The 21,309-nt window shown below is 35.0% G+C and overlaps 1 protein-coding gene across 9 annotated transcripts in view; it reads right to left on the minus strand.

Moving 5' to 3' along the window:
- Zbbx (zinc finger, B-box domain containing) overlaps positions 1 to 21,309 on the minus strand; it is a 127,156-nt gene that overhangs the window by 24,739 nt on the left and 81,108 nt on the right. For 8 of the 9 annotated variants that reach the window (XM_006501258.1, XM_011240063.1, XM_006501257.1 and 5 more), the window contains 4 exons: positions 20,992 to 21,071; positions 19,096 to 19,235; positions 15,755 to 16,044; positions 8,999 to 9,149 (listed from right to left, as the gene is read on the minus strand). In XM_006501258.1, the coding sequence (XP_006501321.1) occupies positions 8,999 to 9,149; positions 15,755 to 16,044; positions 19,096 to 19,235; positions 20,992 to 21,071 (661 nt within the window). Of the gene's footprint in view, positions 1 to 8,998; positions 9,150 to 15,754; positions 16,050 to 19,095; positions 19,236 to 20,991; positions 21,072 to 21,309 lie in introns of all 9 variants that reach the window. The other variant, XR_003954303.1, reaches the window with a different exon arrangement.

Raw genomic sequence — 21,309 nt, forward strand, 5'->3', positions numbered from 1 at the left:
CTGAATTAAGGGACATTTATTGAAAAAAGCTATATTATGAAATGCAGTCTCAATTGTGAAACATAGCCCATTGAGTTCCTATGTCCTAATTATAAAGAAAAAGTACTATAAATGCAAAAGGTATATGCAGATGTTTATAGAAATAAAATTTATTCTTAAAGTACATGACATCATATTTAAGATATCATATTTTGCTACCAGTTTCTGTCTGCATCCTGGAGCTGACACTGTGCCACAGCTCTTCATACCCTAATTCCTCTCAGAGAGAACTGGTCTCCAAAGAGTGCTGACACACAGACTTGCAGGAGAGAAAAGCCACAGTCAAAGACAGCAAGACCAGCTAACATCAGAGATAATCAGATGGCAGGAGGTAAGGGCAAGAACATAAGCAACAGAAACCAAGCCTAATTGGCATCAAAAGAACCTAGCCAGCCCTGAACACCTCAATATACCAGAAAATCAAAATTCAGACTTAAAATCACATCTCATGACAATGATAGAGGATGGTAAGATGGACAAAAAAACTCCTTTAAAGAAATACAGGCGAACACAGGTAAACAGGTAGAAGTCCTTAAAGAGGAAATACAAAAATCCCTTAAAGGATTATAGAAAAACAAAACAAACAGGTACAGAAATTGAACAAAGTGATCCAGGATCTAAAAATGGAAATAGAAACAATAAAGAAATCACAAAGGGAAACAACCTTGGAGATAGAAAACCTATGAAAGACATCAGGAGTCATAGACTCAAGCATCAACAACAGAATACAATAGATAGAAGAGAGAATCTCAGGTGCAGATAACAGAGAAAACATTAACACAACAGTCAAAGAAAATGCAAAACGCAAAGGGCTCCTAACACAAAACATGCAGAAAATCCAGGACATAATGAGAAGACAAAACCTAAGGATAATAGGTATAGAAGAGAACAAAGATTCTCAAGATAAAGGGCCAGCAAATATCTTCAATAAAATTATAGAAGAAAACTTTACTAACCTAAAGAAAGGAATGCACATGAACATACAAGAAGCATATAGAACTCCAAATAGTTTGTACCAGAAAAGAAATTCCTCCTATCACATAATAAAGCACCAAATGCACATAAAAAAGAAAGAATATTAAAAACAGTAAGGTGAAAAGGTCGAGTAACATATAAAGGCAGGCCTATCAGAATTACACCAGATTTCTCAACAGAGACTATAAAAGCTAGAAGATCTTGAGTTTCATGTGTTTTGCAAATTGTATCTTATATCTTGGGTATTCTAAGTTTCTGGGCTAATATCCACTTATCAGTGAGTACATATTGTGTGAGTTCTTTTGTGACTGGGTTACCTCATTCAGGATGATGCCCTCCAGGTCCATCCATTTGGCTAGGAATTTCATAAATTCATTGTTTTTAATAGCTGAATAGTACTCCATTGTGTCAATGCACCACATTTTCTGTATCCATTCCTCTGTTGAGGGGCATCTGGGTTCTTTCCAGCTTCTGGCTATTATAAATAAGGCTGCTGTGACCAAAGTGTGGACACTTTGCCCCTTCTTAGAACTGGGAACAAAACACCCATGGAAGGAGTTACAGAGACAAAGTTTGGAGCTGAGACGAAAGGATGGACCATCTAGAGACTGCCATACCCGGGGATCCATCCCATAATCAGCCTCCAAACCCTGACACCATTGCATACACTAGCAACATTCTGCTGAAAGGACCCTGATATAACTGTCTCTTGTGAGACTATGCCAGGGCCTAGCAAACACACAATTGGATGCTCACAGTCAGCTATTGGATGACAGGGCCCCCAATGGAGGAGCTAGAGAAAATACCCAAGAAGCTAAAGGGATCTGCAACCCTATAGGTGGAAAAACAATATGAACTAACCAGTACCCCCCGGAGCTCATGTCTCTAGCTGCATATGTATCAAAAGATGACCTAGTTGGCCATCAGTGGAAAGAGAGGCCCATTGGTCTTGCAAACTTTATATGCCACAGTACAGGGGAACGCCAGGGCCAAGAAGTGGGAGTGGGTGGGTAGGGGAGTCGGGGTAGAGGGCATAGGGGACTTTTGGGGTAGCATTGGAAATGTAAATGAAGAAAATACCTAATTAAAAAAAAAAAAAAAGGTCGAAGATCCTGGGCAGATGTCACACAGATTCTAAAAGAACACAAATGCCAGCCCAGGCTACTATACCCAACAAAACTCTCAATTTCCATAGATGAAGAAACCAAGATATTTCATGACAAAACCAAATTTACACAATATCTTTCCACAAACCCAGACCTACAAAGGATAATAAAGGAAAAAATCCAAGACAAAGAGAAAGCAAACTCTAAAACTCTAGAAACTCTAGAAAAAGCAAGCAAGTAATCCTCTTTCAATAAACCCAAAAGAAGATACCCACACAAACATAATTCCACCACTAACAACAAAAGTAATAGGAAGCAACAATCACTATTCCTAAATATCTCTTAACATCAGTGGAATCAATTCCCCAATAAAAAGACATCGAATAACAGACTGGATATCTAAACAAGACCCAGAATGTTGCTGCATACAGGAAATACATCTGAGTGACAAAGACAGACACTACCTCAGAGTAAAGGGCTAGAAAATAATTTTTGAAGTTTCAAAAGAAAAACTGGAGTAGCCATTCTAATATCGAATAAAATCAACTTTCAACAAAAAGTTATCAAAATCGAAAAAGAAATACACTTCATACTCATCAAAGAAAAATCTGCCAAGATGAACACTCAATTCTGAACATCTATGCTCTGAATGCAAGGGAACCCACATTCATAAAAGAAAGTTTACTAAAGCTCAAAGCACACACTGCACTTTATACAATAATAGTGCGAGACTTCAAGACCACACTTTCATCAATGGACTGATCATGGAAACATAAACAGATAACAGGAAAACTAACACAAGTTATGGACCAAATGGACTTAGCAGATATCTATAGAACATTTCATCTTAAAGGAAAGAATATACCTTCTTCTCACACTTCATAGTATCTTCTCCAAAATTTATCATATAATCGGTCACCAATATAATAGAATACACAGAAGAGGAGTAGACTGCAGTAAATAATCAAACTAAGGGCTGAAACCAACCAAGTAGAAACAGAGAGAACGAGACATAGAATCAACAAAATCAGGAGGTGGTTCTTTGAAAAAAATCAACAAGATAGATAAACCCTTAGCCAGAATAACTAGAGGGCACAGAGACAGAGTCCAAAATAACAAAAACAGAAATAAAAAGGGAGGCATAACAAGAACAGAAACCAAGGGAATTTTAAAAATCATCAGATCCTACTACAATAGCCTATAATCAAACAACTGGAAAATTTGGATGAAACAGGCAATTTTTTAGACAGATAGAAGGTACTAAAGTTAAATCAGGATCAGATAAACAATATAAACAGTTCCCTAACTCCTAAAGAAATAAAAGCAGTCATTAAAAGCCTCCCAACCAAAAGAAGCCTAGGAACAGGTGGGTTTAGTACAGAATTCTATCAGACCTTAAAGAAGACCTAATACCAATACTCTCCAAACTATACCACAAAATAGAAACAGAAGGAACACTAACTAATCTGTTCTATGAAGCCATATTTACACTGATACCAAAACCACACAAAGACCAGATAAAGAAAGAGAACTTCAAACCAATTTCCCTTATGAATATCAATGCAAAAATACTCAATGAAATCCTCACATACCAAATCTAAGAACATGTCAATATGCCAATTCACCATGGTTAAGAAGACTTCATCCTAGGGATGCAGGGATGGTTCAATACATGGAAATCCATCAACATAATCCACTACATAAACAAACTCAAAAAAACAAACCACATGGTCATTTCATTAGATGCTGAAAAAGCATTTGACAAAATTCAACTTCTCTTTATGTTAAAAGTCTTGGAAAGAATAGAAATTCAAGGCCAATACCTAAACATAATAAAAGCAATATACAGCCAACATCAAACTAAATGAAGAGAAACTTGGAGCAATCCTACTAAACTCAGGGACTAGACAAGGCTGACCACATTCTCCCTTTCTATTTAATATATTACTTGAAGTTCTACCTAGAGCAATTAGACAACAAACGGAGGTCAAAGTGATACAAAGTGGAAAGGAAGAAGTAAAAAAATTACTATTTTCAGATGATATGATAGTATACTTAAGTGAACCCAAAAATTCCACCAGAGAACTCCTAAATCTGATAAACAGCTTCAGCAAAGTGGCTGGATATAGAATTAACTCAAACAAATCATTAACCTTCCTCTACTCAAAGGATAAATGGGCTGAGAAAGAATTTAGGGAGAGGACAACCTTCACAATAGTCACAAACAATATAAAATATCTTGGTGTGACTCTAACCAAACAAGTGAAAGATCTTTATGAGAAGAACTTCAACTCTCTCAAGAAAGAAGTCAAAGTAGAACTCAGACAATGGAAAGATCTCCCATGCTCTTGGATTGGCAGGATTAATATAGTAAAAATGGCCATCTTGCTGAAAGGAATCTACATTCAATGCAATCCTCATCAAAATTCCAACTCAATTTTTCATTGAGTTAGAAAGAGCAATTCTCAAATTCGTTTGGGATAAAAAATAAAACCCAGGATAGCAAATATTATTCTCACCAATAAAAGAACATCTGGGGAATCACCATCCCTGACCTCAAAATATACTACAGAGCAACTGTGAGAAAAAGTGGTCTTGGTATAGCGACAGGCAGGTAGATCAATAGAATAGAATTGAAGATTCAGAAATGAGTCCACACATCTATGGTGACTTGATCTTTGACAAAGGGACCAAAACCATCCAGTGGAAAAGGACAGAACTTTCAACAAATGGTGTTGTTTCAACTGGCGGTCAACATGTAGAAGAATGCAAATTGATTCACTCTTATTTTCCTGTACAAAGATCAAGTTCAAGTATATCAAGGACCTCCACATAAAACCAGAGAAGCTGAATCTAATAGGAGAGAAAGTGGGGAAAAGTCTCAAATACATGGGCACAGGGGAAATATCCTGAATAGAACAACAAATGGTTAATTCATATTGTTTCTCCTATAGGGTTGCAGACCCCTTTAGTTCATTGGGTACTTTCTCTAGCTCCTTCACTGGGGGCCCTGTGTTCCATCCAATGGCTGACTGTGAGCATCCACTTCTGTATTTGCCAGGCACTGGCATATCCTCACAAGAGATAGCTATATAAGGGTCCTTTCAGCAAAATCTTGCAAGGCAGCCGGAGGGTATAGGGGACTTTTGGAGAGGAAATTAATAAAGGGGAATGTAAATGAAGAAAATATCTAATAAAAATTTTTTAAAAAGAAATTGACAAATGAATCTCATAAAATTGCAAAGCATCTGTAAGACATAGGACATTGTCACTAGGACAAGATCTTTACCAATCCTACATCTGATAGAGGGCTATTACCATATATATATATATATCAAAGAATTAGACTCCAGAGAACCAAATAACCTTATTAAAAATGTGGAACAGAGCTAATCAGATCATTCTCAAGTGAGGAAATGTGAATGGCCAAACACCACCTAAAGAAATGTTCAACATTCTTAGTCCTTAGGGAAATACAAATCAATACAACACTGGCATTTCACCTTACATCAGTCAGAATGGCTAAGTTCTAAAATTCAGGTGACAGCAGATGCTGGCACAGGTGTGGACAAAGAGAAACACTCCTTCATTGTGTGTATGATTGCAATCTGATACAACCACTCTGGAAATCAGTCTGTGGGTTCCTCAGAAAATTGGACATAGAACTACCTGAGGACCCAGCTATACAACTCTTGGGTATATACTGAGGAGATGCTCCAATATGTAATAAGGACAGATGCTCCACTATGTTCATTACATCCATATTTATAATAGCCAGAAACTGAAAACAACCCATTTGTCCCTCAGCAGGAGATGTGGTACATTTACACAATGGAGTACTACTCAGCTATTCAAAGCAATGAATTCATGAAATTCTTAGGCAAATGGACAGAACTTGAAAATATCATCCTGAGTAAAGTAACCCAATCACAAAAGAACACACATGGTATACACTCACTGATAGGTGTATATTAGCTCAAAAGCTCACAATATCCAAGATACAATTCACAGACCATATGAAGGTCAAGGAGAAGGAAGACCAAAGTGTAGATGCTTCAGTTCGTTTTAGAAGTGGAAACAAAATACTCACAGGATGAAATATGGAGACAAAGTGTAAAGCAGAGTCTGAAAAAAAGCCCAACCAGAGTCAGCCTCACCAGGGATCTATCCCATTTATAGTCACCAAACCTGGATGCTATAGTGGATGCCAAAAAGTGCTTGCTGACAGGATTTTGATATGGCTGTCCCCTAAGAGGCTCTGACAGAGCCTGATAAATACAAAGGCAGATGCTGGCAGCCAACCTTTGGACTGAGCATGGGGATCCCAATGGATGAGTTGGAGAAGGGACTAAAGGAGCTACGGGGGTTGGCAACTCCATGGAAGGAGTAACAGTGTCAACTGGCCTGATCCCTGGAGCTCCCAGGGACTGGATCACCGACCAAAGAGTATACATGGAGAGACCCATGTCTCTGCCTATGTATGTGTCAGAGGATGGCCTTGTTGCATATCAGTGGGAGGAACAGCCCTTGGTCCTCTGGGGTTCAATGCCCCAGTATAGGGGAATGCTAAGGCAGGAAGGCAGGCGTGGGTGCGTGCGTTGGGGAGCACCCTCATAGAGGCAGGTGGAGGGGATGGGATAGGGGGTTTCCTTAATGGAGACGTAGAAAGTAGATAACATTTGTAATGTAAATACAGAAAATGTCTAATAAAAGATAAAGGGAAAAAAGAAAAAAATATAATATTTTATAAACAAAGCTATTTCTATGTTCGTGCTACTAAGGTAGATCTCAGGGCTTTACATTCATTACTGACTGACATGCAAAGTCCCGCAAAATACAGCTAAACAAATGAGGAGTGAATAATATATATGCTGTCAAGACTTACTTCTACAAAGGAAACAAAACTCAAGAAAAAAATCTGATACAATGTAAATCTACTGAATTAGGGGGAAAAAAATCTCCCTATGATGAAAAGTCGTGGACCTGATGAGTTGTATAAATCAAAGTAGTAAGCCTAAGTGCCTGTTACTAAAAGGCTGAAATCCTGAATTTGTATCCCTACCCTTTGTGTAAAAAGCCAGGTGTGTCAGAGACAGGGTGAACCCTGAGGATCAGAAGTCAGCTAGTGTAGTGAATATTTGAGCTCCAGATGCAATGAGAGTCTTGATCTAAAAGAAAAAGGATGGGCAATGAATAGAGAAAACACCTAATGCTGACATCAGCTTTCACATTCACATAAGTATCTACCTGCACATGCCTTTATTCCATGCATCTGTGCATACACACACACACACACACACACACACACACACACACACACACACACACACAAAATAAGTAACATAAATAACTACATACATGAAAAGTAAAATGATGATGATGATGATATAACAACAATAATAATAATTGTCAAACTTGTCCCCAAAACTTGAGAAACACAAATTAATATATTCTATGATGCCTTGTGCTATACAGCAATTTTTCTTAACTGGAGTATTACCACCACAAAAGATTAGGGAAGCTCACAAAAATTAGGAAAGTAAAACAAAACAAAATAAAATAAAAAATAAAAAATAAAAATAAAAAAAAAAAACCTCTACATGTCTTGGAAAGCTGAAATTTACAAGATTCCTGAGCACTCCTCCCTAAGGTTTTAGAACTACTTTCTGGAGAAAACTGAAAGGTCAAGTAGCCAAAAGGGCATTCCTGGACTACTTCTCTGCCTGAATCACTGGGCAGAAACTGTGGTTTAGTGATTGCAGATCATCTAGTGTGATGATATTCAGTGATAACAAACCCATACATTGTCATATAATCAGCCTTAAAAAGAAAGAATTGGTTTCCTTTATAAGCAATATGTTAAAAAGTCATTTTCCAAGTGTGTCCTCTAGAGTTTTGCAAGTTTGGGACATGTATAAAGAGAAGATGAACATATATATGGTGACTCAGATATTCTAGTCTTATATTCTTACACTTTACATTAACAACATACATCCTTGAGTATGATAAAACTTGGGACACTATGTTAAATAAAATATGCTGGTCCACTTATATAAATGAGTTTGTTAGAATAAGAAAAAATAATACAAGGATAGAGAAGAATGCTAGTAGATGGGCACTTAAGAGAGGGAATAATGAGTTACATTTAATGAGAATAAAGTTTTGATCTAGTAAGATCTGTCCGAGAGATGAATGGCACTCATGTTATATAAGAATATGAAAATAAATAGTACCAATGTGTCATACACTTAACAGTCAAAAAGTAAATTCAAGTTATTTTTGTTTTAGCATACTAAAAAATGATATAAAGATTACAGAAAGAAACTGAAATTACGGATAAATCTTAGACATTTAGGAGACACTAGTACACTTATAATTTGTTTATAAGACAAATTTTAAGCAGCTATTATATAATTCTTAGCTAATGAAGTGACTCAAAGAAATTTACTATTTTGTGATATAAAAATGAATACTGCTTTTAAGTTCTTAACGATCTTTCAAAAATTATTATTGTTTTTTCCTTACTTCCTGATATCCTCAAATATGGCAACTCATACAACGTCAATACTTTCAGATAAACAAAGTGAAGAATTTGTCACTGAATAGAAATGCCCATGATATTTTAAATTGGAGCAATTTTAAGAGACTGGAGGCCCCAGGGAGTTTAGAAGTCAGGTGAGAGGGTGGGGTGGGGACAGCCATGTGGAGACAGAGGGATGTGGAAGAGGTATGGGATGTGGAACAGTCGGAGGGTTGATTGGGGGGGGGTACAAAATATGGTGTGTAAAAAATAAATTACTTTTTAAAAAATGGCCTCATAGCAGGAGGAAAAAATAAAGTTGCCTAGGGTAGCCCAAAGATTCCTGACCAGAATTTACCTGTGGATGTTATCTCAGAACATGAATGACTGCCTTTTATGCTTGATGAAGGGAAGACATCGAGTCTTTCATTTTTATCAACAGAATAAAACTTCTTGGGTCCTTGATATCGTTCCTTTATAAGTTTTTTCCTAATGGTGACTTTTTGAAACTAGAAAACAATATTTAACACTTGTTTATTTTTCTAGATCATTAAAACCAAGTCACACAATCATTCAATCATTTAGCAACTTACTATGACTTTGACACCAGTTTTGCTGCAATAAATTTTACACTCTTATAAGGAGTTAAAATTAATATAAAATTTATATCTATTAAATACAAAACGTAATTATAAACTGAATTTGATGTTAATCCAAGTAGGTTGAAAGTTTAAAAAAACAAAAATTTTTCTTTGTGTACTCATTCCTTTATTTTCTCCCATTAGTACAGTGGTTTTTCACCCTTCCTAATGCTGTGACCTTCATGTTGTGGTGACCCCAAATCATAAAATTATTTTTGTTGCTGTTCCATAACTGTAATTTTGCTATTAATTTGAATTGTAATGTATATCTGACATGCAGAATATCTAATGCACTGGCCCTTTTAAAAAGTTTTTAGATTCCCCCAAAAGTCACTACCCACATTTTTAGAACCACTCTCTTAGTATATTTTCATGTGAAGTATGTTGTAATAAGGAAACTAGTACATATGCCTCTGAACTATTATTTGTGTTTATAAACATAGTCTCAAAGATGAAGCAAAAGGCCAATGGGAATAAATCTGGTGTGATGATGCATATTGATGAAATCCAAATTACCTAGATATACAGCTGAAAACAAATAGGCCAAAACAGGCAAAATGAAGAGAAATAACTTGTGACTTTGATGTAGTCATAATCCAGAAAATCTAGACTGTGTCCATTAGAATTAATACCTATCCCAACAGCTGCCTCACCATTCAGATTATGATTGTGATTAAAATGCAAAAACAAAACATGAGCTAGACATATTGGCTTATACTTGTATTCTCAGCACTTAGAGAATACTGGAAAAGGAGGATTTCTGTGAGCTCAAGGGCAGCCTGGGTTACATAGTGTCTTAGTTAGAGTTTCTATTTTGGTGACAAAACACCATGAGCAAAACAACTTACAAAGGAAATGGTTTATTCAACTTTCACATCCACATCAAGGTTCAACATCAAGGAAGTTAGGATAGGAACTCAAGCAGAGCAGGAAAGGAACAACCTAGAGACAGGAGCTGAGACAGAGTCAAGGAGCAATACTGCTTACTGGCTTACTCCCTATGGCTTGCTAAGCCTGTTCTCTCATAGAATCCAGGACTACAACCCTGGGATAGCACCACTCACAATAGGCTGAGCTCCCCCTCCCCATCAATCACTAATTATGAAAATGCTTTATAGGGGGTCTTGTGGAAGGAAAACTTGGAAGGGAGATAATATTCGAAATGTAAATAAATAAATAAAATAACAAAGAAAAAAAATGCCTTAAAGTTGTATCATAAGGAGGCATTTTCTCAGTTGTGGTTCCCTCCTTTCAGGTATCTACCTTTTTTTTCAAGTTCATATAAGAATAGCCAGCACATATAGTTAGCTAGACCCACTCCTTAAAGTATGAATCCTAGGAAGAAACAATAATTGTAAAGCAAGGCTTTTAGATAGATTTAGATACAGTGAGAGTGATTACCAGTATTTAACAATTCCATGACCAATATAATATTTTGTTCCAAAGGATGAAATACCACGAAGTGATTCTTATAACTCCATATATATATATGACATTCAAACATCCTAAAATAAGGCTGGCAACCAGTAATGTATGGCATTTAGGAATTGGGATTTCTCAATTCTCCAGAAACTTGTTTATAGCTCTCCCAGTTATTGATCAGCTCTATTACATACAGATCATACCATTAGCAATAATTCTTTTTTTAAACTCTTTGTTTAGATTTTTGGAAATTTACAATGATGATACTTGTTTTGCACTAATTTTTTTTCTCAAATTCACAAAGTTTAGTATAGGCAGTTTCAGAATCAAAATAACCAAGGACTTCCAAGTAGTTCATTTCCATTCCTAGTATAGCTCAAAAACATAATTCAATAGGAATTTCTACTTTACAATGACAGAAGTCCAAAATGAACAATCTTACACTTAATTTGACTTTTAGGAAACATCACAGCCAAAATTATTACTGATTCTTGAATCTGAATTTTATTTTTGAATATAATAGATTTCGACATGATTTCTGGCAAGGGAAATCACTTTGCTAAAGGGGAGCTTACAATTCAACCACTTGAATATCTGAAAGCAAGGATCCTTTCTTCAAACTGTGAAGGACCAACTCTTCTGATGTCTAATCTCAAAACCTCTCATTATTGAACAGACTCTTGGTGGTGCCTTCCTGTTACTCAAGGTCTTTGTGCTTATAATTCAACACACCACTGAGACTAGCCGAGTCAATTCCTGAGTGAACCTACTTAATCTCCTGGCCTCTCAGTTTGAAACTACTACTAGCAGAAGATGATTTCTGTGAAACAATTACAGTTTAATTCCTACATGGTGTATATTCCATGTTGTTACCTTAATGACAAACTTCTAGGAATAATGGTTATTTAACTCACCATGAAAATATGAGGTCAAAAGCATATTGTTCCATAAGTGAGCATTTTACTGTTTCTGACATTGGCTTAGACTATTTCCCTAGAAGATTGTGGATAGTCACTGCTTATTTGAGTTGCTAAAGGATGATTAGTTTAAACTGTGCCCAAATAAAGATAGTTGGAGTAGCAGATTCTTTGAGACAAGCAGATGTATAGCACTAAAAATTTCTGAAAGACATCTGCAAATTTGCTGAGCATATTTTCTTGAAAGTCAGTAATATCTTCCTGAGCAACTAGGTATGAGGCACTTTTGCTCTGCGACGAAAAATATTAGCACACATATACACAGATGACCTGACATAGATCCCATGCATGTCCTGTACTTGACATTTTTCAGTCTCTGTGAGCCCATGTGAGCCCCACTATGTCTATTTGGTAGGTTGTCCTTCAACCCTTCTGATTCCTAATATGTTTTCTCTGTCTTTTGCTAGGTTCCCAGGTCTTCAAGGGGAGGGTCCCAATGGAGAACCCCAAGTTAGAATCTTTCTGCATAATGGCTGGCTCTAGGAACTGCTCCGATATGCTGCCACAGAAAGTCTCTCGGATGTTGATTGCATAGTGTTTTCTGTGGGACTCCTAATGATGGCAGCAGGTCTTTCTCCAACTAATTTGTCTGTACTTGAGACTCTTTTGCTCCCATTGAGACTCTCTTGCCTTGTCCAGTCTTGATAAGAGAGGACTGGTTCTGGGTGGAGAGATGGGGATGCCAAACGGGGAGGAGTACAGCAATAGTTAATCATGCTTTATTTTGTTATTGATATACTCTATAATGCATTCTTTTATTATAACTATCATAGTGCATCTATGCAAATTTATTAAAGATCTTAAATGTTTGCACAATGTCATTTTTCTCTGAGTTTTTTCATAATTAAAATTGAATATATGTGGAGTTATGTTAAAAGTATAGTTCTGTTTCATCTTAATACTGTTATTAATTTTATTATAAGCATTATCAGAAACTATTTTTTTTCACAATTCCCTTCATTAAGGTAGTGGAGATACACTTTATTAGTTGTTTAACAAGGATATTTTAAATTTCTCAAAAACTTTACTATTTCTGTTGTGCATGTAGGTTCTTCCAAGTCACTTGATTGACTTTTTATAAATAAGTTACCAAGTCTATTCACCATTATTTTCTGATTTCTGAGTTTACATACTGAAAAATGATGTTTTTCAGATTTCTTTATTAAAGATACACTGGCCTCAGGAGGTAATTGAAGGATATTATCTTTTTTTGTTTCCCACAAGAGATTCAGTGTTTTGATTAGAATATAAATTATTTAATTATTTATTAAATGTGACCTGAAATTCTTTCACGCCTCATTTCCTCTGATTTGTTTTTATGAATGGAAAACAATATGCGGAAACACAAATGCATTTAGTATTAATTCAAAAATGTTCATTCTGTCTTCATTCATTATTTTGTTACCATAATAGAGTATGACATACAGGGTAATTTGTGAAGAAAGTAGATTTCCTTTCATTCTGAATATTAAAAAGTTTAGGATCTGGGGTCTATGTCTTCTCAGTGCCTTCTTGCTGTACCATCCAATGGAGGACGGGAGGTGAAGAGGAAACACCAGAGACTTAAATATACCTAAACTTACTGTTGTAACAAACTCTGTCAAATAACAATTCCCTTTCTGGAGTAACCACAGCAAGACATTCATAAGGAAAGCGCACATGACCCTATTAATGCATTGTACACTCTACATCTTGACCTTAATACTCCTGGCACTGGAGATTATGATTCCGACATAGAAACTTTGGAAAAACCCAATCGAATGATGGCAAATGACATCTGTCTCTAGATTTCTAAATTCATTCACACTAAACTTTCATAAGTAATATTTATAGAAAATCTATGCCACTTTTCAACATTTTGAAGTATTTAAATAATACATCGATGTAATAACAATTTAAAATTATATTATGCTTCAATTTGATTCAATGTATCAATGTTTGTACTTTTTCTTCCAGCCCCACAGTTCTAGAATTGTGTCTTATTAATCTTTTTATATAAATAACAGCTTCTAGTGCTAGTATACCTTAATTTTATGTCTTCTATCTTCTTATCACCACTATTTCTTCATAAGCACAATAAATTTTCCTTATTATTGAGTTTTCATTACTTTTGTGCAAGGCCTGTGATTCATTGCTTTTTATGTTGTTTCTTCCATTCTTGATCATATATTCTCTTGTGCTCCTCACAGTGTCTTTATATCCCAGTAAACTTAAACCAAAGTTTAAAAGTATTGTATTTTGAAAATGTGTTTAGTGAACCTGAGGCATCAAAATTACACTTTATCTGGATTTCAACAACTGGACAAAGCTGTCTATCCTTCTAAATATTCCAAGACCACAAACAATAAACTTCAAAATTGATATATGGCTCTAATAAATGAGTGTTCCTTTAACAGAATAATAGAAGACACAATTTGGAAGCAGAACCACGGTAAGAGACCATCTGCATACATTTTGTAGTAATTAATTTTTCTTGCTAAGAAGAAAGAAGAGACAAAGAGACAGACAAAGAGAGAAAGAAAACTTGGCCATCTAAGTATGCAACCATCTGTGAAATTTTATGGTCTTAGGGATTCTGACAGAAGGCACCAGACAAATTTACTCTAAGAACTGGCCTTTTTTCCTTCTCAGATACATTTGATGAGCCATTTCCCACTGAACATCCTCAGTATAGATGAGGATATATTCACTGCCCACAGAAGAACCAGCATTCCCTAAGTGTAGGATTCCTATCCTATATGAATAGATATATCAAACCATCACCACAATGCCCTGTTGAATGTGGGAAAATAAATTCTTGTTTTTCTTTGCTGAAAATAAACATCATAATCTACTGATTTCTTCACAGGGTCAGTAGAATGACAAGCTCATTTGAAGTGAGACAGTGCTGCGGGGTAATTTTAGTGAGTTTCATTCTGGGAAGGAATTGGGTTTATATCCCCCATGAATACCAGGTCACTCCTAGGAATGACCAACATTAGTATCTTTGTTTGGAAATTGCAGGCAAGAATATACAATTAACTGGAGAGGTACCTACAGACCTGTGTAAAATTATAACCCCAATGTTCCACTTCTCATATCAGATATTTTATTGACCCGGCCCCAAATCTACCCAGATCAGTTTTCTATCATCTTGCTGTACATGAGGATATTTCTCTTAGTACAAGATCCATCCCTCAATATCTGAGCAGATGTTTAAGGTTCTGGGATTTTGAAGAAGTTTCAGTTCCAGTTTCATATCAAAAACACTACATTATTGATAGAACAGTACAAAAACAAACAAACAAACAACAACAACAACAACAGTCTGCACAAAACCAAATGATCATGCAGTCATTTCATTCTCCCACATGTTTTGGTTCTTGATTCAGTTTAGGCTGCATAAAATGACTTTAAAATTAAATTTCAAGTACTGGAAAATGGGTGGTTTATTCAATTACCAAGAATTTTATTATTAATAATCATAACTACATAAGACGTCTATTATGTAGGATGATGGTTCAAAAACATTTTAAAATTTGGCATGAGTACAAGAATGAGCTTCTTTGTTTGTTGCACTATTTCCTCCTTAGGCATATTCCTAAAATCATGACTTGCTTTACCTACATTGCAAGAAGTGGTCATTTTCTCTGCACCTAAAAATATATCACTTTCAATAATAAATGTATTGATGTACATATATGTGTGTTTATGCATGCATATGTGTTTGTACATAACACACGCACGCACACACACACACCACACACACAAACATTTTATATATAATATATATATATATATCAGAATGACACTCTATTCTGCAATTGTAAATTTATTTGCAAAAGCACCATTATTCTTGATATATCAATGAGGTGTTTCTCTAGTATCATTTGTCACAGAAAAATGCATGTTAAAATGACATTTATCTTATAAGAAATGCCTGTTTCGATATGAGTCATTCTTTAGCTATCACCTTAAGCGGCAGTACTTTAATCTAAGTAGAAAATAACCTTTTAGTATGTATTATGCTATAACATCATTTTCTCAAGAATATCCTTATAAACTATTAATGCAGTAAATATAATAGGTATTTACCAGTGGTTCCTTTGCAGTTTTTGAATTTCCCAAGTTTGACCTCTCATTTTGATTGCTGCATTTCAATGATGTGTTGGTGTCTTGAGATGAATTCTCCTCTATGAAAGATGTAGATGAATCTATGGTTGGCAAGGAACCCTTGCTCCCAAGTGACATGCAGGAATCAACAGAGTCTTTGTTATTTTGGGGGTCTATATTTTTCTCTGTTTCATTTTTCTCAAAAGAGGTGGTTTCTCCTATTTTTTTGAATTCATCAGAATAAGTGCAAGACTCCACAGTGTTGCCAAAATCTGTGCTTGAAAAATCCATAAAAACATTATAAATTAATTGAATATATTATTCAAAAGCCAAAAGTCAATAGTTAGGACTCTGGTGGTTAAAAATGTTTTACGTATAAATCTTGTTTTATCAAAACCTGTTTACACATTTCTGTATTCTACATTATCAGTTCAAATTTGTGTTAAGACAGGGCAAAGGGAGTCAACTAGATAAAACTGTAGCAACAATGGGGCAGCAAGAAACAGTGGCAGGAATATTGTTGTACCAAAGTACAAAATGAGCAAGGCAGTATTAGTCATTACCTCATTATGTGTGCCCCAAGTCTCCTCATTTAGATCATTGGTTTTTACTGGGCTGCAGACTGGAATCATCTGCTATTCTTGGAAATTGTCAGTATATATCCAGACCTCAACCAATTAGACCCTGAAGTGCATCTCAGGCAACACCATCTGTCATTCTCTCCTATCAAACTCTGTATGTGACTAGTGTGAAGCCAGCATGGCAACGCACTGGGCAAGATGCTCTGAGGATTCAAAACACTAAGGATTTCACAAGCAAATTACTTTCACCTTAAAGCACACCAAGCATTGTTTGTATTGGATAGAGTTTAAGCTGTTCAAATCTTAATTTTGTTCCAAAATGAATACCTCTATTTGATGATAGATTATGTAAAATAGTAGAAAATTTAATTAACACTTCTGTGGTATAAATTCTAGGCTACAGCCCCAAATTGTTGCCTGTCATTGCCAAATAATTGTATAACATGGAGAATATTCCATATAATATTCCTCATATGGAAATTATTCATCAAATTGCTATATTTAACAAAATGAGAAATATTATGTGAAGTAAAATAAACATATAAGAGATGTACTTCTAAAAGAACATTAGATAGGCTGTCAGGATGGTGTAATATTAAAAATAATCCTATGCTTATCCCATAGAAAGATCCAAATATAAAAACATATGATATCGTAAATTAAAAGATGGTACGTGAATTGAAAAGTTTATATATAATTTCAATAGTTAATTCATTTATACATCGCTATAGTTTAAAATCCCATCACCCAAACACACACACACAGAGGGAAGAGAGAGAGAGAGAGAGAGAGGTACCACATGTACATACTCATACACTCCAAATCATATACAAATAGCAAGTAAATATATCAAGAAATGTTCAACATCAGATTTCACTCTGGAACTGGACACTGAAACTACATCAACGACCAGTGAACTCTGCAGCCAAAGGAATTCTCTTTTCCTGTGGAAATGCAAAATATCTCAGAAGTTTGATAGACATGTTATGGCTTAAATATGAACTATAATCCACGGGCTAATACATTTAGACACTTTGTCTCCAGCTCATTTGGGAAGGTTATAAAACTTTTGAAAGGTAGAGCTTTGAGGAAGAAAGAACAGCAGTAGAGATGGGATTTGAGATTTTATAACCTAGCCTCACTTGTTGATTTTCATCTCTGCTCCCTGTATATTGATGGGATGGGATGATTTCTGCTTCGCTAACTGCTGGGGATCCTGCTGTCATGCCTTCCTTGACACAATGGACTGTATCCTTTCTGTAACTCTAATCTACAATAAATCCTATATTCCCAACCTTCTTTGGCTATTTTATCACAGTAACAGAATAATAACTCCTACATGGGTTTTAGTAGAAGCTATACATATAATTGCTAAACCTTAAGACACAAAAGGACGTTCTTTTATAGTTATTTGGAAATCTAAATGAATAAAAGTTCATTCATACAGCGCAATATTACTTAGCATTAAAATAAAATGAGCTTTTTGCTGTGGAATGTGGATAGTGGAGGGCACAATGTAAATGCCAATGCAAAGGCAATCCTTCAGTTCTTTGTAGTTTCTGCTCAACTTTGATGTAAAGAAAAAGCATCTCTCAAAAATAGACATGTTTAAATATTGTCAAAGTAACAGACTGAGTTCACAATTTTCTCAAACACAATTGAAAGGTGGCTTTAACTTGGCAAAACAATACCAACTATATGTGGGTTCAAAGTGATAATTTCCAGTAGTTCATATGGGTAATACCAGTCGAAAATGTCAGGACCATTAGGACTGCCATGAAGTCACCATTGGTCCTCATCTTCTGCTGGCAAGTCAGGTTATCACCAGATTTAAATCAGTTAATTTTAAAAAATGCCTGTGGATATGGCTAAACTTATTCACAAAGTTGTACCTACTAGTTTCCTGAAAGAAATCTTAGGTTTATAGAGTATCTGAAAGGAAGCTTTAAAATGATCCAGTAACTTAATCATAGATTCATAGATTACTAAAAGAAAGTCAGAGGAAGATGATGAAATTTCAAGGATGACCGTGGTTGAAGAGCAGAAATGATAATTGACTATCAGGTCAGGGTACTTCAGCATCACTCTTTAGAGAGTGATCTTAAATCTTAAACAAGAAAAGCCCAAAATTTCCATTTAATACTCAGATCTACAAAATTCAAAAGCTTAGATGGGAGGACACCACAGAAATTAAAACAGTCAATTTTAGGCTTAGGATTTATCTCATAAACTTCACATCCAATGTGAATTTTATAGGGAGCTGCTTAATTGTATGTGAAGGTAAAAGACACTCATCATGCTTTCATCACAAAAAACTTCCTCTTCATGACTTCAAAATGCTACTTTATTCCATAATAAATTTTATAGAGAACTACATTGACTGTATTTGCTTATAAATACAACACTGTTGTCTGCTGCTCGAAAATATTGGATAACATTTAAAATACAAATAAATAAAATATAAATAAAATATCCAATAGAATGGAATTGTAGTAGAATTTGAAGGCATATTATATTTAATGCATCCACTAGAATATGGTCAACAGAAATGTCACTGATTAAACAAGATTATTTTCAAGAGAATTATATACTTTCAATCAATTTTCTTTCAACTACTCATTTTTCTCATTTTATAATGAACAAAATAATAAGCAACATGCTCCTCAACCACTAGAGCTCTTGCTTTTATTAGATTACCAACATTTGTTTTTCAAATATATTAAGCAAAAGGCAAAATGTTACCTTTTATGTCATCCTTGTGATACCTGGAATTTGTTCTCAAACAGAGACTTAAGAGATCTGCTTTTCCTTTGTTGAAAATAAGATGGTGATGGATTTCATTTTCACACGGGAAGCAAGTCTGATAATCCGTAAATGTAGAACTTTCATGTTTAGGGATAAGCACAAAGAATGTGTTGAAAGCAATGGTCCCTGAAAGTTTGGGTTTATTAATTACATAAGGTTATGATTTAATACTGATTTAAATTTTTGGTAGACATTTTGTGGACAATGTAGCCATGTTATTATAAACAAGACATATGACCTTATTAATTGCAAGTATATAACAAAGTCCTAATAGAAATTTCCTATGTAATAATATATGTATATGTTTGATATAAGTAGTATGTAATTCTGCATTTCAGTTGCCAATAATGCATATTTTCTGTGTTCATATCTGTACTGTCACATCTACTCCAGATTAAGCAATACATGATTTCTATGTAAGCAATATAATCATATCGCTCATGGATTATAGTCAAACAAAACCATCACTTGTGCTTCAAAGAAAACAAGATATTATAGGCTTGTAGTTACCTTCAAACAAACACTGTAAGACTAATGGCAAATCATAATGGGAATTTTCTTTACCTCTTCAAACACTTCTTTACAAAGGGGTAAGACATTGGATAATATACATTCAAAAAAAAAAAACAAGAATATGGACTTGGGAGATGATTCAATTACCAAGATTTATGGCCAAGTCTTGTTACCACGTCTTGTGGCATAAGTTCAGTCCCCAAAACTAACATGGTACTAGAGACAATCCATTCCTCCAAGTTGTCCTCTGACCTTTATATGCATGTATATGCCAACACACACACACACACACACACACACACACACACACACACACACACACACTTAGATACACAGAACAATACATAACTATATAATCTCTTTAAAGTAGCAAGCAGAAATGTCATTCATTTCCATAAGGGGACACAATAACATATATCAGCCTCTCAACTACGGATCAGAAAGTTGCCGCCCATCAAAACATTGCTACCGACTGCATCTCTGCTGTTCAGTATTTGAGACCCTAGGTGCATACAGAAAGCCACCTGGGATTGTAGGGCATCACCTAGACTCAGAGCTGCTGTGATATACTGGGAAGGGTAGAAGCTGCTCTGAACCAAGCTCTAGTAGAAGGGGTGCTCAGTAGAAGCTGGATACTACTATGGAGTCAGGCATTTGGTATTAAAACAAAAAATCCTATAGTTCATAGAAAAAGATATTTTTTAACTTGACTAAGAGAAAAATAATTTTAATTATCCATATGAAAATGACAAAAAAGCATTAAAAAATTACAAAGTGTATTACTATACTTTTAGTGCCAATCATGTTTTAGGTTTTGCCTAAAGAGCAGTTTTATATTAAAAAGCCCTTGAACCTGATCATTTATGTAAGTTCTTATTTTAGAGCTCAAAAGAAAGTATAGGCAAATAGGATCTTTAAAGAAAAATGAATTGATATATATTATATCCAACTTGGAAAACTCTTTTAAAAGATACCAATTACTAAATTCCTAAGAATATATAAAGTAATAAAAATATTAGACAAAACTGCAACTTTATTGTTTTATAAATGGCTAACTTAAAATAATACGTATAAATTGCTACATGAATCAAGTAAAGTTACCATTAATAAATATTTACACATCACAAATTATCCAGCTAGAGAAATGTATGGTATTTACATGGCTGGACTTTTGTTTTCTTACTGTTACTTTTGGCTACACTGTAGATCAGATCTACCCTATTTCGTCATGTGTGCATGCAAATGCTCTTCTATTCTACCACAGCCCAGCCTGTGTGATTGGTGTTTAAAAAGTAAATAATCAGAATGGAAAGAACTTACCTTAGTTGACTCTCTGAGTCAGCCAATTCGACTCTGTAAGGCACAGCAATTCCTGGGTCTTCAAATTCTGCTCCATGAGTCTTATTAAATACACGTTACATGATGTTAATATGTTCAGTAAATTCATTATACAGTAGCCAGTTAATTTTGGGTGATACGCACAGGCACACACACAGACACACACACACATACACACACACACACACACACATATATATATTTAGATATTTACATATATTTTCATTTTAACATCTCTTTATAAATTACATATATAGTTTATAATTTAATATATAGCAAAATATATATAATAAACTATAT

Source organism: Mus musculus, chromosome 3, assembly GCF_000001635.26.
Source record: "Mus musculus strain C57BL/6J chromosome 3, GRCm38.p6 C57BL/6J".
NCBI classification, from domain to species: Eukaryota; Metazoa; Chordata; class Mammalia; order Rodentia; family Muridae; genus Mus; species Mus musculus.